The sequence below is a fragment of the Myotis yumanensis genome, unplaced genomic scaffold (assembly GCF_028538775.1).
Source record: "Myotis yumanensis isolate MYYU_CA2020_CCGP unplaced genomic scaffold, mMyoYum1.0.hap1 SCAF_5, whole genome shotgun sequence".
Classification (NCBI taxonomy): domain Eukaryota; kingdom Metazoa; phylum Chordata; class Mammalia; order Chiroptera; family Vespertilionidae; genus Myotis; species Myotis yumanensis.
The window spans coordinates 8,528,647-8,552,326 of record NW_027223756.1 but is presented as its reverse complement, the minus strand read 5'-3'; the positions used below and the strand labels follow the sequence as shown (position 1 = coordinate 8,552,326).

Sequence of the window (23,680 nt, the reverse complement as noted above, 5' to 3'; positions counted from 1 at the left end):
TTTGAGAAAGAGGCTGTGTAAATGCAGCACAGCTCCAGGGCCATCGTTGCTACAAGGTGCAGGAATGACGTCACCATGTGGCCCCCAATGGGCCTTTGATCAGTTCAGGCTCTCAAGGGGGACAATGACCCAGCAGGCTAAGGAGTCAGGATTCCCAGGTCTCTTCTCAGGGGGGCACCTCCCAGGGAACTCCGCCAGAGTGGATGGCCACGCCGGCTCTCCTGTGGTAGCCTCGGCCCCACAGCAGTGGTTCTCACACTCTGGTGAGCATCAAGCCCACCTGGAGGACATGTTAGAACAGATTCCCGAGCCCCACTCCCAGTTTCTCATTCAGCGGGTCCAACCGAGGCACAGGCTCCCAGAGGACCATGCCGCTGCTGGGCCAGAGAACCGCTGCTCTGCAGAATCCGTAACAATGCACTCGTCCCCAACCAGTGGGGAGAAAGGCCTCCCAAGGTGACAGAGTGCTGGGCCGTGGGGCCTGCGCCAGGGTCCCAGGCCAGGTGCATGGTCTGGCCTCCCGCGGAGGGTGTCGCCAGGGTGGTGTTGAGCTGTAATCATTGTTTTTCTTCCAGAAGTGTGCTCAGTAGACTGTGGCACTCACGGCGTCTGCATCGGGGGAGCCTGCCGCTGTGAAGAGGGCTGGACAGGCGCCGCTTGTGACCAACGCGTGTGCCACCCCCGCTGCATTGAGCACGGGACCTGTAAAGATGGCAAATGTGAATGCCGAGAGGGCTGGAATGGTGAACACTGCACCATTGGTAGGCAAACGGCAGGCACCGAAACAGGCACATATTGCTTTATTTTCATAAATCGTAGATCGATAGTGATGGTCGTGCATTGCAACCGGCTGTTCCTTCAGGGACACGAGTGCTCTCCAACCTTCTCGCTGCCTCTCCAAATCCCCACGGGGGTGGCGAAGGGAAAAGCAAGGTTCCCTATTGCAAAAGGCTTTCCCTGCTTTCCAGAATTCAAGATTGGGAGGAAAGGGACCGAATTAGACGATCCATCCAAATTTCTGATCTTGGGGAGGGGAAATGCACATGCATGGGAAATTGTTGGGGCCTGGAGATTCAAGCTCCCCAATGACTGTGGTCTGCCTGTCACCCCTTTTTCGATGTTCGCGCAGCTGGCTGGGCCCCTGGATCCTTGCTTGCTGGCAACAATGGAACTCATTTATTTTAGACAAGGTTGGATGCAGGCAGGCTCCCAGGTTTCCTGGGTAGCCAAGGACCACTGTCATAGGTTTGAGCATTCTCTTGCTGTCCCTAGTACAGGCTTCCTCCTGGGCCCATCACCACCCCCGTCACTGAATGTCTCCTCTGGTCCCATTTCATTCTCACTCGGCCCCCTCTCTGTGTAAGCTTCCGACTGAGAGGGTTTTAAAGATCATTTCCTTTGTTGAGAAGTAATAGTTCTCAAGTGTTGTTTTTTTTTGGTGGGGGGAGCATTTGTTTTTTGTTATTCTTATAGTTTGAGTGGGGAAATACTTGATTGACTGTACCCAATGCCCCTTTAATTGAGGAGAAGGACGCCAAAGCTCTGGTTTCCACATCTCTCAGACAGTTGAGCGCCCCTACATCTTACCTCCAGTTTTCAGCTCTGCTGTTTTATCAAGTCAGGTCCGGGGTCCATTTCATGCCAAGCTGGCTAATTCACTTGCTTGCATGAAAACGCTCAGAGGTGTCTCCAGCCCAACTCCTGCCTTGCCCCCTTGAAGTCACTTGGGTTCTAGCTGTCAAGTTGGGGGCCCTCTTCTCTGTTCCACCCCAAAACCCTAGTCATAGGTTGTCCACCTGGAGTGAGAGACGGGGGTGAGGAGCTCATCCAGGGCTGACTCGTGGGGCCAGACTCAGTTTCCCATGCTGTTCATTTGGGCGCTCAGGCAGAGGTCAAGTGCACTCTGCATTAGACTTCCCTGTTCCATCTAATTGGACATCCAAGGGGCAGCCACGCCGATCAGGCCACGGCCGTAGCACTGGGACCCTGCCGGGACAGCCTGTTGGCAGTGAATTGTTTTTGCAATCTCTCAATGATGCTTCAGACCCTGCTCCCCCTGCAGCCACTTTCATCTTCAGCTCCCTGCAGAGTCGGGGGGAGAATTCAGAAGACTTTCAGGGGAGGGGTGTGCACAGCCCACTGCAGGACAGTTTGAGATTCTTACTAATAGCTTCCACTGTCAGGGACGTTCCCTGTGCTATATTTTTGCATGCCTACTGTGATTTTAAATACTTCCCAGTTTTCCATACTTCTGTTGTCCCTGACCTTCCCCCCAGAAGAGCTCTTGCCCCCCAATAATCTTTAGGTAGAAAATCTACTTTCTTTCCATCCACACAACCCAGCTTCCCCTCCCCAGGGCTCTCCCTTTCCCATATCTGCTGAGGATGTAGTGCCCCACAGGGATGCCTGCTGGCTCTCTCTTCCCTACCACCCTCTCTACTCTGGGAATAGCTCACAGAAGGGCAGCCCAGATGGATCAGAGTAAACCATGGCCAGCGGGGCAGAATCTGGCCTGCTGCCTGTTGTTCTATGGCTTTTGAGCTAAGAATAGTTTTTACATTTATTATTAAGCATTGAAAAAAATTTAATATCTTCTTGCACTTGACAATTACATGAAATTCAAGTTTCAGTGTCTGTAAACAAATGTTGTTAGTAGACAGCCACACCCTCTCATGGGTGTACTGTCAGTTTCCACATGTGTCGCTGCGTTGGATGATTGGGACCGAGGCCTCCTGGTCCACAAAGCCATTTGTTATCTGGTCCTTTACAGGAAAAAAAAAAAGGCCAATCCTGAATTAGAGAGTCGCACAATTCTTGATGGAGAGAGGGGAGAAAGAGAGGTGGGTCAGCTTGGATGAGGAGAAGGACCCCTGTTGTGGCTTGAAGGACATCAGGGGCCGAGAGAAAGGGAGAAGGTGCCGGTATCAGCACATGGAGTGGAGAGAAAACTAGAGTTGAGGTGAAGTGTCTCTGGGGCCTTTGGAAATGAGATGAGAAGATGACTCAGTAGAAAATGGTGAGGACATAGCCAGCAGAGAACACAGGAGATGTCTCGTTCTAGCTAGCCCTCCGGGAAGGATGCATTGGAAAAAGATGTTTCTGCTACTTGAAATGTTTGGTTCAAGATTCACTTCTTTGTGCGTTAAGATACATGAGTTCTTGAGAGTCATAGAGGAAATGCAAATGTATATGCCACGTCAAGCTCCCAAAATGAAGAGAGTGGTGATCCAGGCAAGCCTCTTGTTCAGAACAGTGATCGCTCGTGACTTTATGAGTTACTTACAACTGTGTAATTTTCAAAGATCTTTATCACCAAGTCTTTGCTTGCGAGAAATTAGAGCTCTCTGGTTTCATTTGTAGGATAGATGCTGTCTCCTCATAGCTGTGTTCCCTGGGGTTTACTCAAAAAAGAAAAGAAAAAAAATGGCCAGACATACCTTGGTTGCTGAGACTTGCTATTCAGAAGCTAGAGATGTTCATAGGCGCATAATTGCTTCCTTTGCTTTTCCACCTCTGGCCCCAGAGCTGTTGCGTGAAGTTTTCATCTTTTATTTTGAGCAGACACTCCTGTCCATTCATTTTAAGTAAATGCCACAATTTACAAACACAGAGAAAGGAAAGAGGGGCTTCTTGGTTCACTCCAAGCAGAACCTCAAATGCTATATTTTGAAAATAGAAATAGATAAGAATGAAATGGCACCTGGTCTGCAAACAATGTACTGGGGGATTGTGGGTAAGGGGGAGCACTGGGTGGCTATGGTTGGGGAAATTGGGTTGCCTGTGGCCTATTTTCAGAAGGTCATAGGGAGGTTGTTTGCTTGGGTCATTGCCAATAGTCCACTGGATAACTCCCATCAGCACTTGCGGATCAGATTTATTTTGCTGAAGGAAACAAGATGATCGATTGCGGTGGCGGGGGTGGGGGCGTGGAGAGGATGAGGGTAAAACCATAGACTTCTAACACAATAGGGTAGAGTCATCGGGATCTAGCCATGTTTGGCCAAATGCACTTTTGGAATTTTTTCAACCAAATCATATTTTTTATATTTGGAAAGTGAGTACATATCACTAGAGATTAAATATAAGGAATACCATTTTGATGGTAACCATTAGAGCTAAGTTATCGGTAGCCTGGATTCTACCAAGCAACAATTCTTATATTACCTCTTCTAACAAGTTAATACGAGGTATGGCTAAAAGTTACAGAATTGCATAAAGAAGAAATAAGCTTTGAATCCAAATCAAGCACAATTCATGTATATCTTTGCAATATATTAGCATTATTTGGATAGGCTGCATTTATTCTTATGAATAAGTCAGAAGGCATATTGTGTGGGTAGAATAGCTTTATTCTAAAATGGGTTGTTTTTTCTATAACCTGCCCCTATCACCACAGCCACCCCTTATTAATACAGGGGATTTAACTGCAGAAAACCATCCAAGGCTATAGCACCAGGGCATAAAGCAACCAAAGAATAGGTCAAAAATCACGACCAACTATGGTAAACTGAGAGAAGCATCTCTTGCATTATAAAGAAATAGAATAGATGTTAGTTGTGTTTTGTGAGCAGAATAGTTGGGCAGTACAGGGAGAAACCAACAATCATGTTGCCATTGAATGCAAGGAGGAAAGCTAATTATCTCCTGAATGTGGACTGTCCAGGCATCCATTCTGAATAATACAACCTAACATGCCCATAGAATAAATCCACCAACACTAGGCACCGACCCTGGGTGAACTGTAGGGTGTCTGGGCAGCGAGTAATGTCTGTAATGGTTATTTCAACTTGTTTGTTTTGTCTTATGTGATCCTGACCTCCAGTTGCTTTTCAGAATCATGAGGACTCTGTTTCTAGGACCGTGTGGCGCTGAGTGACCTGCCCATGTGCCACAAGTCAGAAAAGTTTTCTCTTTCCTCTGTCGCGCTGGGGCCCTTCTATTTTTCCTCTTTAATTGGTTGGGGGAAGAAATAGGTTCTTGTGATGTTAATAAGGAAAATGAGCCTTTACCCAAGGTAGAACCAGCCGTGAGAGGATCTGATGGGCTGATTAAGTGATTGTCATCTAAAGTAGACAGGTCACAGTCCAAGAGGGAGAGAGCTTCAGAACTACAGGGAACAGGTTGGGAAGAAAACGGCTGTCAAAATTAGCCAACTTCAGACTGAATGCGGCTGCTTCTGCATCGCAGTCCGGCTTCATTCTATGTTACGGAAACTTTCTTCTTGAAGCTATTACCCTTGAACATCGCACTTTTGTGACTCTACGCTGAGATCAAATTGAGATGAAATTAACCACTGTGGAAGGGTCTGTGGAAGCAGCTAATTCTCTGATTGGTTAATTAACCCATTCCTCTGGGGGCCCTGACTTGGAGTCTGGCCTAGGAGCTTCATCTTTTTTTTTTTTAAGTAAAACCCTAAAGTGATGGTCTTTCATGTTAAAAATTATAAACAACTCTTAGCAAAGAACAAAAGATGTCCCACTTCTGATTTGCCCCCTCCCCCGCCCCCACAATTTGGCCAAAATGTGAGCCTTCTTATTGAAGACCGACAATTGCCATGTGCCCAGAAGTTCTCGCTGAATCTGGGTCAGGCGGTCTGCATAGGTTTCTTACACAAACCCAGAACAAGGGCCAGGAGGTAGAAGTTACAGGGACACATTTTCACCGCACTGCAAAAGGTGAGCTACAACGAAAGGGGGAAACTGCCTCACCAATTTAGAACACACGTGGATGAGATCTCTAAGTTCCTGTCCACATGTCCGGAATTTTATTGCTTTTGATGCAAAATCATGAATGGGCCTGTTATAGCACAATCAGATCTTTCTTCTGTTGGAGCAGGGAGAGTTTCCTGTTTGGCTCCCTAATATACATTTTATATTAAAGGGTAGATCGAGCAGAGGGCTGGCTCAGCTGGTGATGTGTTGTTGAATTATTGAAGATAGTCAGTGGTGCTTTGCTGTTAGTCTGTCTGCTCATCTTAGTTCCCAGCTATATCCAGTTTATCTAGTGCATCGGTTCTCAACCTGTGGGTCGCGACCCCTTTGGGAGTCGAAGGACCCTTTCACAGGGGTCGCCTAAGACCATCGGAAAACACATATATAATTACATATTGTTTTTGTGATTGATCACTATGCTTTAATTATGTTCAATTTGTAACAATGAAAATACATCCTGCATATCAGATATTTACATTACGATTCATAACAGTAGCAAAATTACAGTTATGAAGTAGTAACGAAAATAATTTTATGGTTGGGGGTCACCACCACATGAGGAACTGTATTAAAGGGTCGCGGTATTAGGAAGGTTGAGAACCACTGATCTAGTGTATCTTTGGTGCATTGAAAGACATTCTTAGTCTGAATAACCAGGCTCCACTTCATCCATTTATATTCGTGTTTGTTAAAAGAGGGAGATGGTGTTAAAGTAGGGACTCATCTATCTGTGTCCACTGCTCTTGGACTCAGGACAATGCTAGTGTGATAATGAAGTGCTCAAGACAGAGGCTTTTGTGTGCATCTTCCCAAGGTCAAATCTAAGCAAGTTTCCTAATGTCTGTGTGCCTCAGTTTCTTTGTCTGTAAAATGGGAATGCTAAAACTACCTACCTCACTGGGTTATATGTAAAGTACTTGGCACAGTGTCCACCATACAGTAAGAGCCAAATAAATGTGAGCTGATGTCATCATCATCACCGTCACCATCACATCATTATCTAATACCAGTGTAAGAAACTAAAGGACAGGGAGGATTATCAAACTACATTCTCACTAACACATTTCTACTAATTTCAACCTCCTTTTGACCTATCTGCCTCCCATCCATCAGGCAGTTGATAGCATGTCAAAAATAACACCCACCCACTATTAATTTCCTAAAAAAAAGTTCTGTAACGTGGCTGGAACCTGGTTCTTACAGAGAAGCATAAACTGCCTCTCTTACCTGGAATTAAACCTGCTTCTCTTACCAAACATCCCAATAGTACCTGGAATCAAAAATCGGAATGTCCTTATGTTAATAGAGGCCTTTTGTGAAGTTGGAGTTGGCTACTTTCAACCAAAATTTCTCAAACTAGGTCTATGAGAACTTGTTTTTAACTCTGGATTGATTTTTATAATAAGTACAGTTTTTAAAAAAAAAAAACAAAAAAACACCTTTTTTGAAGTAGAAGTTTGGGATTCTGCTGTTATTGGATAGAATAAAATTTCAGAGATTAGGACGGATACTCTTCTCCTCTAAGAAGGAACCTGGCATCTCTCACATTTGAGGATGCTGCCAGGTCAGGGTCTCTTAGAACATTTTGTCCCTGCTTCTCCTTGTCTTACTCCATCTCGTTCCTCAGGGCTCTGGGTGCCACATTTATATTTGCGGTGGTGCTGTGCACAGGAACAACCCAGGAGGCTCTACTTAGTAACACACATCCCTTTGGGAGACCCAAACTCTCACTGATTTCTGTTCCTATTCAGCCCAATAAGCTCCACAATTATCCTCATTCCTCCCACGCTGCAATTGCTCCACTCCTTGGAGCAAAACTCCTGGGTAACATCTGGATAGTCTTTGCAACTCCTTGGCTCGTCTCCTGGGTTATCAGGAGCCACACAGAGAATCCCAGATGCTCATGTGAGAAGCAGATTTCGTGTTTCTTCCCACGTTGCCTGCCTCATGGGGATCCATCTCAGACCAGGCCGCTGCTGTGATCTCGCTCTGTTTTATAGCCTCCTTCAAAAGGCTCGCCTCGGTGGCCTTTGGAAAACAGGTGTCATTGTTGCACAAACCCACCAGCCAGAGGCCGGGCCCATTGCTTTCCTCCTTGTCCTTCCGTCGTGCATTTCTGTGCATCATTGTCATCGGACCCAACGAAGGCCACCCTGTCATTGACCATCTCTGAGCTTTTTCCCTCACGGGTAACAAGAAACCGCACCAAATCGCAGCTAGGAGAGAGCTAAGTATTTCATCATAAACATTCTCGGGATAATTAGAATGGATTAAATTACAAGAGGAAATGCATTTAGTTAATCTTTCTTCTAATTAAAAAAATATCCCTAGTTTTAAGTAAAGTGTTTGTTCTTAAAAACATATTTTCTTTGTAATCAGTTAAGGGGGAGGAGGCCTGGTTGGTCCTCAGTGATAGGAAGCAACATCTGCAAAGTAATTAAAAGCTGCCAGCCAGTGGGGTTTTTTATTATTATTATTGAGATCCTTACGGAGCCTGCTCAGTCTCCTCTGGTGGCTTTCACCACGGAATTCTCCGCAAACGACCTCATTCCGTGGCTCGTGGTGGCGTTACTGTCTTTCTGTTCCCAGGGTGTTGAAGATGTCATTGACTCCTCTTGGTCAAGTGCCAAGTGAGGAGACTAATTCGGTAGAGGTATATATACTTCTCCACATGGTCAGGGAAATTAGTCAAAATGAGTAGGTGACATGAGACATGGCTCAACTCAACTGCAAAACTTACTCCCACTCTCAACCCAAATATTTCTAGAAGTTTCTGTGGGGTCTTACATGCTCATGATTAGCCCATTCGGGTTCTTCCAGCTTGGTGTTCTCATTAAAGTCTGCTGCCTATGAAATTCACTTCAGGGGAACCCTACAGGACCCCCCCTCTATCAGGGTCCGTGCCAGGGGTGTGTGAGCCGGCACCCTTAGCCCCACTTAGCTGAAGTCACAGAGCAAAGGAGAGGCTGCCACCCTCCCCCACGCCAGGGCACTTTATCAGCTGGCTCCATCCATGCTCCTTTGAGAAAACAGCCTTTCACATTTTGCCAGTAGCTCCTCTTGCCTACGTCCAGGGCTTGTCCCCGGGCTGGGCTGCAGAACAGACACCAGGGGGTCCTTTGCTTCTACTCGTCTCCCCCGGCCCTCAGACACCCCACACACTCCCAGGGCTGGTGGGGGTTGCCCCAGTTCTTCACACGCAGCCAGGCTCCGAATCCCAGTTTGGACTCAGGTAGGAACCCTGGCATCTTCACAGCGATCTCTTCACAAAAACCTCCTGCTCCTCCTCCTGTATGTCAAGGGTTCCTTCCACTCTGCATCAGCTCAAGGGCAGATGAGAGCCCTGAGGTCTCCCACCCTCAGGACAGTTGTGTCACGGGAGGAATGGAGAGAGAACAGCTTCCATATCCTCCAGGCTCCAGGCTCCAGGCTTCCAGCAGTTTCTGGCGTGGCTCTTTGAGGCTGACGGCTCTAACCACCCAGCGCCACGCAGCCCAAATCACTACATCACAACAATTGCATCCTGCCAGACCCCAGAGAAAGGAAGGTTCTAGAGACAGAAAGCCCCACATCAGTGCTGCTCAGAAAAAAAATTAAAATTGATGAGACTCCCGGGCCACACATTTCAAGTGTGGCCGCAGCAGCACCTGCTCAAATTGGCAATGATGTTGGTCAGAACGTGGCCCAGAAGGGTCGTCTGTCTAAGCAGAGTCCTGAGCTCTGATACTTGTGAATGGCATTTCTTTTTTTTTTTTTTAATGATGCTTTAACATCAAGAGGAATTGCCAGACAGCCCTAATTGTCTAGAAATAATGCCGGAGGGTGGGGGCCCCAATGGTTATGAAATAACCGCCTCCCAAGCACCGAGGAGACTTTTGTACCTGAGATTATCCCAAGTGAACAAGGCGACCGCATCAGAAACACGCACTCTCTAAGGTCAGGAAACTCGAAGCCACCGGCGGCTTCTGCTTTGCAGCGAGCACCTGGCAGCAGGCAGTAAGCTGTTCCTCTCCGTGAAGGGCATGAGATCCCAGAGCCCAGATGTCACTGCTGACCGCCATGCCCATGGACTAGGAGAGAGACTGAAGACATTGGAGGCGTAAGAGAAACTAGCTTTTCCCTGTTACTGGGGAGCGCAGGCACGTGGAGTTGGGCCCCTTACGCATGTGGCTATCAACACCACGCCATACCTTGAATGTGCACTGATTTAACTTTTTAGTTCCATTTAATGGGGCCAAGAAAGCGCTGTATCCCTTCACTTACCGACCTGCTCTCTGGGGGTCTCATATGGGAAATGTTATCATAGCCTAGAGCAGTGATGGCGAACCTATGACACGCGTGTCAGAGATGACACGCGAACTCATTTTTTTGGTTGATTTTTCTTTGTTAAATGGCATTTAAATATATAAAATAAATATCAAAAATATAAGTCTTTGTTTTACTATGGTTGCAAATATCAAAAAATTTCTATATGTGACACGGCACCAGAGTTAAGTTAGGGTTTTTCAAAATGCTGACACGCCGAGCTCAAAACGTTCGCCATCACTGGCTTAGAGCCGCCTGGTGCAGGAATCCACCTACCCGAGTTAAACAGCTTGGAGCACATAATACACAACACCCACTCCACGCTCGCAAAATCTCCCACACGGCGTTTGTGGACTGTAACATCCTCCTCTCCGCTCACTATGAACACTCGCTGGCGATGCGTTGCTCTTGTCCTTATGGTGTCGTGAGCGGGTGGGGCTGGTGTGGGGAAAGGTGTAGCAAAGGAGTTAAATGCAGGAGCTCTGGGATCTCACAGGCCTGGCTTCGAATCCAGCCTCCATCAGCTGCAAGTTGGGTGGCCTTTGCCCAGTTATGTAACTTCCGTATCTGATTTTTTTTTTTTCCATCCGTCAATGAGAAACAATGACACCTAAGGGCGACTGTCGTGAGGACTTCAATTAACACAGTGTTGACACTCCATCAATGTTCACTTAGCCCTGGCCGGTTTGGCTCAGTGGATAGAGTGTCGGCCTGCGGACTGAAGGGTCCCAGTTCAATTCCGGTCAAGGGCACATGGCCAGGTTTCAGGCATGATCCCCAGTAGGCGGCGTGCGGGAGGCAGCCGATCAATGATTCGCTCTCATCATTGATGTTTCTATCTCTCTCTCCCTCTCCCTTCCTTTTTGAAATTAATTTTAAAAAATAATAATAATTAGCGCCACACCATCCTGCCTTGACCTTAGTTTGCCCAGTGTGTCTTTTCAGAGCGACCAGTTAAGGGAGCGTTAACGGTGTCATACGACCACACAAGGCAGGGGCCCAAAACCCCAGGAAGAGAGGCTGGTGGGAACCCTGATGGGTTAAGCCAGGTGTCTGGGCCCTCCTCCTGCTTCACTCGTGCGGGAGGAGCTTGGGATACCTGGGTTATACGGCCTAAAGAAGGGAGAACCAAGGGAGCGAGAGACAAGCAGGGAGAGTGTAGAAATGGCCCAGGGAGGATCCGACTGCCATTGTAACAACATGTGTGTTAGAAACAGAAGCCAGAGAACCACACGTATGTTATCGCGTGCATGTCAGGGCCCACACCTGCTCTGTCTGCTTCCAGCTGAGCAGTGGCTGCTGTGTTCATTCATTCGTGGAGCATCGGCTGAGCACCTGATGGGGGCTGGGTGCGGCCCGTACTTCCTCTGGGTGACCCCTGGGCAGCGGGGCTCAGAGAGAAGGGGTTAACAGAGGGGTGGCGACGGTCTGAGGAAATGTAGACCCCCCACTGCTTAGCCTCCTCATGAGACTTTGCTGTTTTCTAACTCAAGACACCTTTCCTGGAGTTTCTGCCAATAATTTTTGGTTGACTTCTCAGCATTCTTCCTCGCTCACAGCTTCCCAAGGCGATCAGGAAGGAAGGAAGCCTTCGACTTCAAATGGTAGTTTGAGTTCATTTGTTACACAGTGTAATTAAGTAAAAGAAAGCAGTCAGGTATCAAACTGTGTGGATACACACAAATGACTCCCTCATAACTGTTAATATTTTCAACAATGCAAGAAATTTAGTTAAATCAAATGAAGATGGCAACTCATTAAATTTTTATTTTCCTCCCTATCCTTATTTATCTTTTAATCCTCCATATATGGCACAACGTGTTCTTGTTAAATAACACTCGTTAATTAAGTCTCGTCTTCTCTTAGCTGTGGCTATATTTTTATTGATTAGGAAAACCTTCAGACGTTTATAATCTAATTTAGTTGGCTTACTGCTTGGGCATCTCTCAGGAAGAAAACCTTGAGGTTTAAAGGTGGAATGACTGGCGAGGGAAGGGAGTGGGAGAAACCGAGTTTTCTTTTCGTCCCCCCTGGCAGGAGGAGGCTGGGCCGGCCTCTCCTCTGTTAGGGGAGTTGGCCTAGATTTGGATAATGAGGGCACTATGAATTCAGTCTCTTTGTTGACTACAAGAAAAGGGAGGGAGGACAGAAAGAGTTGTAGATGCCAATGCCCCTGACTGGATGAGGCTAGAGCAACGTGAGTGCACCACGCAGGGAGTAGGACAGTAGGGAGTGGGCTCAAACTGGAAAGGGAAGCACATCTGCGCAGGGCGGACACGCCTACCTCCCCGCTGAATGTTGCCCGGGAGCCTAGTTTTGCCAAACTTTCTAATTCTCAATAGAAGCCAGAATTCAGGGTTGTTACGCATAGTCTCCCAATTCTCAAAAGTTGGCAAGCAATTCAAAGTTTGCGAGAGTGCTGTGCAGGTCCTGCAAACGAGACGGGGTGGGAGCAAAGGGAGCCCCCATCTGTGGCCATTGACACATTCCCTCTGCAGGTTGGAACTGAATCCGGGAACATCACTGGCCTGGATTGAGACTGGGACAGCTTTGGCTCCTTTTCTTTGATGGCCCAGCTCTCCTGGTGACCGGTTTAAGCTGGCGGAAGTCTCCATACCAGGCTACAATGGGGACACTTTGCACTTACACAGTGAATTTTCTCCAAGGAGCTCAAAAGACTTTGTGTTGCCTCAGTCCACCTCACAACAACCCCCAGGAAGCAGGCAGGTAGCTATTGCCCCCAGACACACAATGAGCATCAGCAGAGAGCATTGTACACAAGGCAGCTAGGTTGACTCATTGATTTAAATCCATGGCCTACATACTTGGCAAGCACAGCATCCAAGAGGCATGGGTTTCCCTTGACTTCCCCCTCTGCTGCCCTTTTTGGCTTTTCTTCCTTCCATCTGCTCTAGTTGACGGCTAAGCCCCACATCTCAACAATGTACAGGCAAACCCAGCCAGCAATCACTTCCTGTCGTGTGTGTGTGTGTGTGTGTGTGTGTACACATCTGTGTGTGCATGCATGTGTGTGCGCCCATCTGACTTCGCGGCAGGCGCAGCATGGTCCATCCCCACCCATTCCAGCACGTCTCCACACTGGTCTTTGGTCTGAAGCCACGCTCTGAAATGCTACTTTTGCAAATGTTCAACACCTAGAAACTTCAAATAGGTGTCTTTAGGATTCTAGACACGTGCTAATGACTCATGCTGCTGGGGGCTCCCACGTCACTTTATTCTCTTCCTTAGACCAATAGAATTTCCATCTCCCTCACAGAGCCAGCATCCGTGCCCACTCTTTGGCCAATGGGTTAACAGGAATGGCCATGTAAAGCTGTGATGAGGGCCCCAGCGCTACAGTGAAGGGCTGGGAGCAAAGATCTCTGAGTTGCTTTGAGTGAGACAGCCGAGAAAGTCACACTGACCAGCAGTGATTGGAGTTCTACCTCTGTCATCATTTCCCCTCTGTGACTGCCCAGCCCCTTCCCCTCGCTTCATAGGCATAGCGCTCTCTGCCCTGCTCTATTCAGGGGGATCTTCCCAGAGAGAAGGTTACCAGCAGGGTAACCTGGTGATCCTTCTCCCAGGAGAGCAGAGCACAAGTGTCCTGCATTTTACAGATTGCCCTGTTCTTCCTCCCAGATCAGCTCAGCTCCAGCTACCGTTCCCAGCATGATAGTGCACTGCAGTCACTCACCATCTCTGCCTGCGAGTGTATCATAAATACTCTTCAGAGGCAGGTGCAGAACCAGAGAAACACGTGGCCATTTCAAATGCGTGTGTTGGGGAGAGAACTGGACTTAGTGACCTTAGATGAACAGAGGCTGGCGTGCCCACCCACTTCCCACCTGACCCCGCCGATCAGACACTGACCAGTCAAAGCAGACTGCCTCCTCTGGGGGTGTAAACTTGAAAGATCCCACAGAAAAGTGTTGGCAATCTCTTGGTCTGGTCAGAAGTGCAGTGGATTGAGCAGCCAGATCCAATCATGCTGATTTAGCTCATCCCAAGAGGTCAAAATCAATATTGCATGTCTCTAAGGTGTGGAGATGTTTGAAGTATTTGAAGAGGTGGCTTTCTTTGCTGCCTTGGGAGAAAGTGACTTGGCTGTCTGCGTGGCTGTTCAGAACGGAAACTTTCAAAGGTCAGCGAGGCTCCTCTTGGGCTTCATTCATCGCGCCTCTCAAGGTGTCATGCCAACAAGTCACCGTTTGTATGTTTTATCCACATACACGAACATACATACATTCTTGGGAGTTAAAGGTCACCCTGTTGGGGACACCTCTGGTATAACAGCCTCAGGATGACATTCTAGAAATTCAAAAATGTCAGGGAAGCCCCCGGCATCCTCGGTGCTGCCGAATCCGGTGAAGCCCGAAGTGTCCTGTCGGACAGTGAATGGAACACCACGGGAGATGACCCCGGACAGTAGGTCTGCCGGCAGATTCAAGTCCACCCGGCTGAACTGGCCTTCGGGTCCAATTGGCTGCTACAGGCAATCAGGGACAGCCAGGGAGGTTCTCGTGTAGACGCACTGGTCAGCAGGAAGTGGCACTCCAGGCTGAGCTAGTGTCCGGCTAGACCAGCAGGCCACGTGGACGCCGGGTTCACTGCTCTCGGCACACTGGGACGGCTCTTTCTTGCCATTTGCATTCTGCTCCCATCACCAGTGAGGTTGGGTTACACCAAGTAATGCAACCTTAAAATATTTTCTGAGCAGTGAAGGTGCATATGACAGCGTTATAAAATCATGTCTTTCAGGAGACATTAATCCGTTACTGATCCTGATCACAGCGAGGTAAAAAGCCGAAAGCCAAGATCGTGAGGGGAAGGAGGTAGAGGCCCTGGAAACAGCATGAGACCGATTCATACAGCCAGTAGCTCAAGCCAGGCTGGGAACTATAGAGGCTAGAAATGCACATTGCTGGAGGGGAGGGGGTTTCCTGTTTATTTGTTTTCCTACTAGGCTGTGCCTTCACCCCTTTCCCTTGCAACCAACCCTTGGAACATGGTCGCTGGGAGAGTCCATTCCTTCAGTTTGGCCAAATGCTGGCTCGGGTTTATACCAAACCACTGTGGACTAAAATAACGAGAAAGGCCAAATAATTGATTTTTTTATGTGTTTTGAATTTACTGATTGACTAAATTCCCTTTTCAGATGATAACAGCTCACACAGCTCACACTTATCCAGCCCCCATGCTGGATTTTTCACATAGCTTCTCTCATCTACTCCTCATATCAATTTTATGAGGTAAAATCTATTACCAGCATCATTGTACAGGTGAGAGACCTGGCTCTGAGAGGTTAAGCAATTGGTGTAAGTCGTAACTGTCAGCCACGGGCGGGGGTGATGGGGGGGTTCTAAATCCGGGTTCACTCGACAGAGACCAGGGGTAGCCATTACACTGTTTTGATCACCTGCTTTGACCCCAGGTAGTGGCAGCAAGAGGATGATGTTGGAGGGAGCAGTGAAATGAAGGTATATGGCATCAGGGAGACAGCCTCTTCTGTTAGGAAAGTCACCCCCTGTAGGAGTGTCTCTTTGGTGCGGGGGGGGGGGGGGGGAGCAATCCCCCTGGCAGAGCACTTTGGGGTGTTCTGCTTTCCCAGTGCCCCCCAGACCAAAAATGCACTAAGTGATCTCAGATTCCGAAAATGACTCCCTGCTCTCAGCCCAGGCATCACTGGCCAGCGTCCCTAAATTCAAGCTGACTTTCTATCAGGAGTTCACATTTCCACCAACTTTTCATTAAATTAATTATTCAAAACAATTCCGAGTTCGCGTTCTCACAGCAACTGTAACTCTGCCATGACTATATTAAGGCGTAAATTGAACAGCATGTTTTACAATAAAGTTAATTTTATATTCACCAGAGAACTGAGTTATAGTTGCTGTGGGAACCATCATTTCGGATCTCTCGACTCTGGTGCATTTAAATTCTCAAGCTCAGCATTGCACAGCACAGTGTGTTCTGCATGGACGCTCGCTGCCTTCACACCTCGGCCTGGCGATCCTGAACTTGGAGACCTGTCCGGGTCTAACGTAGCAGCCTTCTAGTTTGCCCAGCCTTCTTGCTTATCCTAGTGCCTATGACACTTTACAGAGAAGTAGCCACAAAAACAAGATGATGCCCGTTTTATCTTGAAAATGTCGGTTTAGGGGAGGCGACGTCTCTTTGAAGCTCAGGTGGGGAGAAGCACCAAGCCTCGGGCAGTGTCAGTGACAGCAGGCGATGCCGTTGCACTTGTGCGGAGCCAGGATTCCCATCCAGGGTACCTGGGGATCTGTGCTGTATTATCCAGCACACACGGGTGACCTCTGAAAGGTCCAAGTCCTTGCACGTACTATTAATCACGCGGGCACGCGCAGCTGTGCATCAGAACTTATTGGAGCTCGGGAAAAGCTAAACCACATTTCCCAGAGCCATGTAAAACCCAAGCGTCTCTAAATCAAGACGCATTGCGGGGCCTCTCTAAAAGGTACATCAGCAGAACTGGGCTAGAACTCGGGCTGAGTCCTGCTGGTGTGGCATCCGTCGCACGCACCAAGGTGAAGACGGGGGCTTGTTGGGAGGGAGTAGCAGAGGGAGATGACCCTCTGAGATGGTCAGAGAGGTGAGGACTCCATCTACAAGGATTATCGATTGCTGGAGCCTTATTGGAAAGATCAGTCGTGCTTTCTGCCTCCTGGGGGTTGCTCTGCTGCAGTTTGGGAGTGTGGGGGAGACTGTAGGTCGGCAGCTGAGTAGCAGGCCCCAGTCACCATCCCATCATCCATTTAGCTAAAATGTGACTTAGCAGAAACCTACTGCTGTTCTGCATGTTTAAAATGTATTTGAAAGGAGAGATTTTTTGTTTCTCTGTAAATGAGAGGATTTGGAAGGGGACGTTCTTGCCTGCTAAGGGCAAGCTCGTTACGCAGAACTAAAGAACGGCACCTAACAATAGCGTAGGCCAGACTGTGGGGATTCTGACTCCCATTCTGTACTCTTTCAGAAAACAAGTCTCTTTATCCCCATACCGTGCCACACATAAACGCACCTGCTGGTGGAGACTCTTGCGAAATTTGTATCTAAAGACCCTGTAAGGGCCAGTGGCCTCCCCTCAAGTCCTTGATCAGCTAAAATCTGTGTTAAGAAAACGACTAGAACACTACATGCGAATAGAGTTGCAAAGAGCAGCAGAAGTTCTTGATGACTCAGGGTTACCTGGGTCACAGGGGTGGGAAAGAGTGAATGATGGAAGGCACTGGATTCATGTGTAAGGGTGGGGGTGGGAGACGAAAGAAAAAAAGAGGACAGATTGAAATGTTTTTATAGTTTCTGCACCAGGCAGGAAGTGACATGAAAGAAGATAAAATATGGTTACTGTATGAGGTCATTAGACACATCGTGTTTTGAGAACAAATCTTCAGAGAATTTGGAGAGATTGGTTGGTAAGGAAAGGTTAATAAATTAATGAAGATATATAGATAGATGATAGATAGATAGATAGATAGATAGATAGATAGATAGATAGAGGATGGATGGATAAATGGCTGGGTGGCTGGATGGAGGATGGGGTGGATGGATGGATGGATGGATGGAATGGATGGATGGATGGATGGATGGATGGATGGATGGATGGATGGAATGGATGGATGGAATGGATGGATAAATGGATGGATGGATGGATGGATGGATGGATGAAGGGATGGATGGATGGATTTGGATGGCTTGATGGAGATTGCTTTCTCTTTTAGTGTGTTTGAGTGTCACAATTCATATGGGTCAAGCTGACCCATAGGAATAAATAGAATGCAAAGGGATTAAAAGTCCAGGTATAATAACCTGGGATAGTTTTTGGGGAGGTCCAAGGAGACCTGATTGCCAAGAACTAGACAAAGCTGGTGAAATAAATGCAGCTGCATAATCTGGGGTCATTACATTAAGAAAGTTAGGAAGTTTGCTTGCTAGAGCTGTTCCATGTTAGATTATCAAGCCTGACCCTAGGGACAGAGCCTGGGTGACCCCCTAGTCCTCTGCTCTCCTCCACCCATGCCACCATTTCCCTTCACTTCCAGATGTTGTTTTCAATAGTAAAGCAACTTGAAGAGGCAGGAAGAATCATCACAAAAACCAGCCTCCTCAAGCTCATTTGTTTGCTGATCCCCAACTGAGGAGTTTAATTTGTTTGCATCCACCAGAGTGTTATTTTATGGACAGTGTATTTCATCCTCGGCAGTTGTGTCCCAAAAGTCTTTCCTTTTGTAGAGATGTGTAGCGAACCCTAACCACATATAGAATTAGCTGTGCCTCGTAGTCATGGTAGCAGGGCATGGTACAATGCCCAAACCACCACCAGGGCTTAGCAAGACTATCGCTAAGAGCCCCCTCCTGGCCAACCTCCCCATCTGCTCTCCTAGCACAAAGGGATCCTTTAAATTTAAGTCAGATCAGGCCACCCCTCTGCTCAAAACCCCCCAGTGGCTTCGTTTCATTCAGAATAAAGCCTGTATCCTTCCAGTGGAGTGCGAGGCCTGCGTGACCTGACCCTACCCCATCGCTCTGTCCTCTCATTCTCCCTGCGCTCACTCTGCTCCAGCCACACTGGCCACCTCGCTGTCCCTCCAACACCCCAAGTGCTGTATGCCTCAGGGCCTTTGCGCCTACAGTGTCCTCCGCTTGGTCTACTGTCCCCCAGATATTGGCATGACTTGCTTCCTCCCCCCCATAGACTTTTTACTCAAAGGTCACCTAATCAACAAAGACTTCCCTCACCATCCCATGTACAACAGCAATCCCCACCACACACCACCCCCATCACGATCCCCCTCCCTGTTTTTTCCCCTATAGCAATTATCATCATTAATATACTAGATAAGGATGTAAAGGGCTGAGCCCCCGGTACTCACTTTTTTTTTATTGTGGATCTCCCCCAATAGAATCTTTGAGAACAAGACATCTCTTCTGCTTACCACTGTATGCCCTGTGTCCAGAAAGCTCCTAGCATTTAGTAGATACACAGTATAAAGTCATGGTTCTACACCAGAGTTTGGCATACAATAACTCAGTGAGTTGGCTATTGGATTAGTATTCCTTCCTTAGAAGTCCTTTCACCCTTGACTCCCACACGCTACTCTCATCAAAGACAAGGAGACCAACGGCACCACTCAAGGAACCACCACCCAACTCAGGAGGACATGTGGAGGTGGCTTCCCATGGCAGGATCATTGTGGCACATTGTCTGGTTCTCCATCTTGGTCATGTTAACAGAGTGAGTCAAGCTCTAGACTGACTCCCTCACAGGAGCCCAGATTTATCCATTCATCCATCCACAGTGAAGAGGACTCACATCTCCTTCTCAGCGTAGTCTCTCCCTGAAAGGAACTCTATATGGGCAGTGAGGTCAAAATCAGAAGGTGGCTTGGGGAGCAAGGAATCAAAGCAAGGAGGAGACATTCTGAGGCCACCTCTTCCTGTAGAATCCTACCTGCTGGAGGGAAGCACAGTGCGTGGGCTCAGAGTTGGACGGGCCTGGGTTCAAACCCTGAGCTACCACTTTCAGTGATTGTGACCTTGGGCAAGTGCACCTCTCTGAGCTTCAGATTTTTCAGCCACAGTTGATGATGATGATAATTCATACTTCAGACGGTCCTTGAAAGGACTCAATGAATTAATAAGAATAGGAAGAGTTGAGCCCTGGTACCCACTCATCAACGGCAGGTGGTGTGACTTTATTTCCCTTCATCGAGCAGGACATGCTCACTTCTGAATTGACCTTGACTTGCTCTTGCTCTGTGGGTCCCCTTCCCACTCCAGGCAGACCTCTGCTCTCTGTCAGCATCCTTCTCTAAGCCTGGTTGAGGTTTCCAAACCCTGGGGTCCTTCACAGTCTCACCTCGGAGACCTCTTGCATTTTAAGGGGATTCTGTGGATACCGTGTCACATTCATTATGTGCTGACCTCACTCATGTAATTCTCGGGAGATTACCTCATCGTTCTCATTTCCATTTCAGTCTTCAGAGGGCACCTTCCTGGGATCTTTGCTGTATTGACTATACTGATCCTGTTTTAAATAATAGTGAACAGTCGCTCCTTACTGCCAATGCAAGTGCAAATCAGAAGCTCCCTAAGCCACACAGACCCTCCTGCTACCATCTCAGGTGACTTTTTTTTATAATACTTCCTATATAATAAAAGGGTAATATGCAAATCAATCCAATCACAGAACAATGAGCACTTATCACCAGGGGGCAGATGCTTAATGCAGGAGCTGCCCCGTAGTGGTCAGTGCGCTCCCACAGGGGGAGCACCGCTCAGCCACAAGCAGAGCTGACGTCTGGCGAGCGAGTGCAGTGGCCCGCCTCCGTGGCAGTGCTAAGGATGTCCGACTGCGGCTAAACCTTCAGTCAGACATCCCCCAAGGGCTCCTGGACTACAAAAAGGCACAGGCCAGGCTGAGGGACGTCCCCCCCTCCCCACACCCCAGAGCACGAATGTCAGGCACCTGGCCTCTAGTTTTAAATATATTTTTTATTGATTTTAGAGAGGAAGAGAGAGAGAAACATAAATGATGAGAAAGAATCATTGATCAGCTGCCTCCTGCACACCCCCTACTGAGGATTGAGCCAGCAACCCAGGCATGTGCCCTTGTCTGGGAATCGAACTATGACCTCCTGGTTCACAGGTCGACACTCAACCACTGAGCCACAAAGGTCCGGGCTCAGGTGACTTTTAACAACAACAACAATAATAAAATAATAATAATATTAAAAACAACAATAATAATCACTGTCAGTTCTTGAACATGTATTATGTGCATTTACAAGCAGTCTACACAGCATGCGTATTACATACATTTACACGTATTTACTTAATCAACTCATGCCTAGTAGGTGATATGTATTCTCTCTTTGAAACCCCAACAGCCAGGTACTTTAACTGTCCTGGTTTTGCAGTTGGAGGAACTAAGGAATGAATAATAATAAACAATTGTTTTTGCCCCAGATTACGCAGCCAAGGGATGGAGCCAAGATTTGAACCCAGGCAGCCTTCTAATAGAATGATTCCTGGGCTGACCTGATACTTTGGCCTGAGAAGGCAGCTGAGTCTCAAATCAGCCACCCAGTAAAAAGGTCTGTGCCCTCTCCCTTGCCCTTGAGTGCAGTTGCCTCGATCCCCACCATGCCTCCCATGGCCCCCAATGAAAAAAGCCAAGTCCACACTCCGAGTCCTAGTGATGACCTATTTTCCCAGTGCCTGACCCTAAACAGTCCCAGGTGAACAGGGACAGCTGGTCCCCCCAGTTGAGAGCAGAGACTGTGCAGCCTGTCCACCTGGTGTCAAATCCTGGGTCCACCACTAACCGACTGCAAACTCGGCCAAGTTACTTAACTTCTCTGTGCCTCCATTGCTTCGCCTGTAAAATGGGAATAATAATAGTAACTGCATTATAGGGTTGTTGTGACGATTAAATGAGCGAATGCATGAAAGGCACACGGAACAGTGCCAGGCACACCAAAAATGTCTATATGAGGGTTGGCTGTTATTGTTGTCATTATATTAAAAGCTTTCTAAAACCCATAACTACAGTCCTTGGGCAGATTCTTTGCCCTTTTTTAAAACATCTATAAGAAACACACATTTTAGTGATTTCCTTACATTTCCTAAAATTGTGCTGCAAACAGCGGCAACAACAAAAATACAAGGCAGTTTATCGTTGGCCTGATTTTACGCCAGGTAAAAGAGAGCCATCAGCCTGCAGTAAGTAACAAGTCCGTGCCCGCCGGCCTCCTAGGTGTTATTTGTATTTTTATGACTCTCCTGTGGCTATAAGGATGCTCAGTGGGTGTAGAAATTGGATGGTTAAAAATAACAAATAAGAAATCAAAGTCGTGCCTTTGTCCCTGTTTCCATACCCGGTAGGTACCACATTCATTATTTGCTGGGCAGCTGTGGGAATAGCAGCACCAGGTACAACAACTTGATTACCCTCCAAAAACCAAATTAAACCACTGGGCTTTCTTATTATAGTCGTCCCTGCCTTTGTGTAACACTTGTCACCCTCTTAATCCACCCGCGCACCTCGCTTCTGTCTCTCTGGGCTCTCTGTTCTGTCTCCTGCCGTCAGGAGGTGTCAGCTCCGTCCACATCGAAAGGCAGAGACCCGCTCCAGCACTCGTCCGCGGCGCTGTCATCGGCTTGGTTTTGGACCCTGGGCCACAACCAGCTGTTCCTTTGCTTGGGGACACGCCATCCATCCAGGGACTTGGGGCGTGGCTAGCAGGAAGCTTTTCCTTTCACCTGGCTGCCAAATCAAGGGCACAGTGAGGCAGCAGAGACACCGCACGGTGTAGTTATGTGTGCATTCAGCACATGGCTCTCCTGCAGGCCCAGGGCGGGCACTGGGAAAGCAGCCACATAGAGCAGAGTCACCGTTTCTGCACGCGGGAGGCGTAGCCAGCCCCTGGGACGGTGGACATTAAACCACTGGTTCTCAAACTCAGCCTCACATAGGAATCATCTGGGGAGCTCACAAAACAAACATAAATACTGATGCCTGGGTCTCCTCTTCAGAGATTCTGATTTAATTGGGGCGCAGCCTAGCATCGGGGTTGTTCCCAGCTCCCAGCTGATTCTTTTGTGCAGCCAAGTTGAGACCGTGGCTTTAAACAAAGGCTTCGTTAGAAGCACGGCAGGTGCTGTGGCCAGAGTCCCTGATGCTGTGGAAGCAGGTCATGGGTGGGGGAGCCCGAGCTGGTGGTCTGGGGGTCTCCCTGAGCAAATGCAAGCTGAGCCCTGAGGCACGGCCTCAACCAAAGAGAGTGTGAGGAGTGGCTCTGAGGAATGGGGATCTGCAAAGGCCAGAAGACCAGATGTCAGCCCTGTTCTAGAACCGGCAGGGCAGTGCGGCCAAAGGTCAGAGAGCAGAGCTAGGAGTGGCAGGAAGTGAGGAGAGAACAGGAAAAGGCCAGGGAACTCCGGGCCTCGGAGGCCCTTTTAAAAATTTAGGTCTTAGTTCTGAAGCCATGGTCCTCACAGGGAGCAGGCATCCGAAGCCCCCTCCCACCCATGGCTTGTTAACATGCAGATTGCCAGGCCCCGCCACTAGAGGTGCTGCCTCAGGGCTCTGGAATGGAGTCTAAGAGTGTACATCTGTGACACGTTCCCGGGTGACATTGCAGAAGCTGGTCCTAGGCCCACACTCTGATCTCAAGAAGTGGGAGGAGGCTGGTCGGTGTGGCTCAGTGGTTGAGCATCAACCCAAAAACCAGGAGGTCACCGTTCAATTCTGGTCAGGGCACATGCCTGGGTTTCGGGCTTGATCCCCAGTAGGGGGTGTGTAGGAGGCAGCCTATTAATGATTCTCTCTCATCATTGATGTTTCTCTCTCTCTCTCTCCCTCTACCTTCCTCTCTCTGAAATCAATAAAAACATATCTTAAAAATAAAATAAAATAAAGAAGTGAGAGGAACCCCAGGTGCATTCTCAGCAGGTGTCAGCATAGGCCAGGGTGAGGTTCACCCGTCACTAGCCCACTAGGTGGAATAAAGAGAGGGATGTTCCAAGGTGAGGGAGAAGCAGGCTCAGGCTTGTGTCGGGCCCAGTGCTATGGAGTGACCATGATTCAGTCTGAGTTCACGGGGCAATTGACATGGTCTTTCCCTCCCAGAAGAGCTATT

General features: G+C 48.2%; 1 protein-coding gene across 10 annotated transcripts in view; it reads left to right on the top strand.

Moving 5' to 3' along the window:
* TENM2 (teneurin transmembrane protein 2) overlaps nt 1-23,680 on the top strand; it is a 1,191,402-nt gene that overhangs the window by 1,064,661 nt on the left and 103,061 nt on the right. For 9 of the 10 annotated variants that reach the window (XM_070414454.1, XM_070414452.1, XM_070414451.1 and 6 more), the window contains one exon: nt 576-788. In XM_070414454.1, coding sequence (XP_070270555.1) covers nt 576-788 — 213 coding nt within the window. The remainder of the gene's footprint in view (nt 1-575; nt 789-23,680) is intronic. The other variant, XM_070414453.1, reaches the window with a different exon arrangement.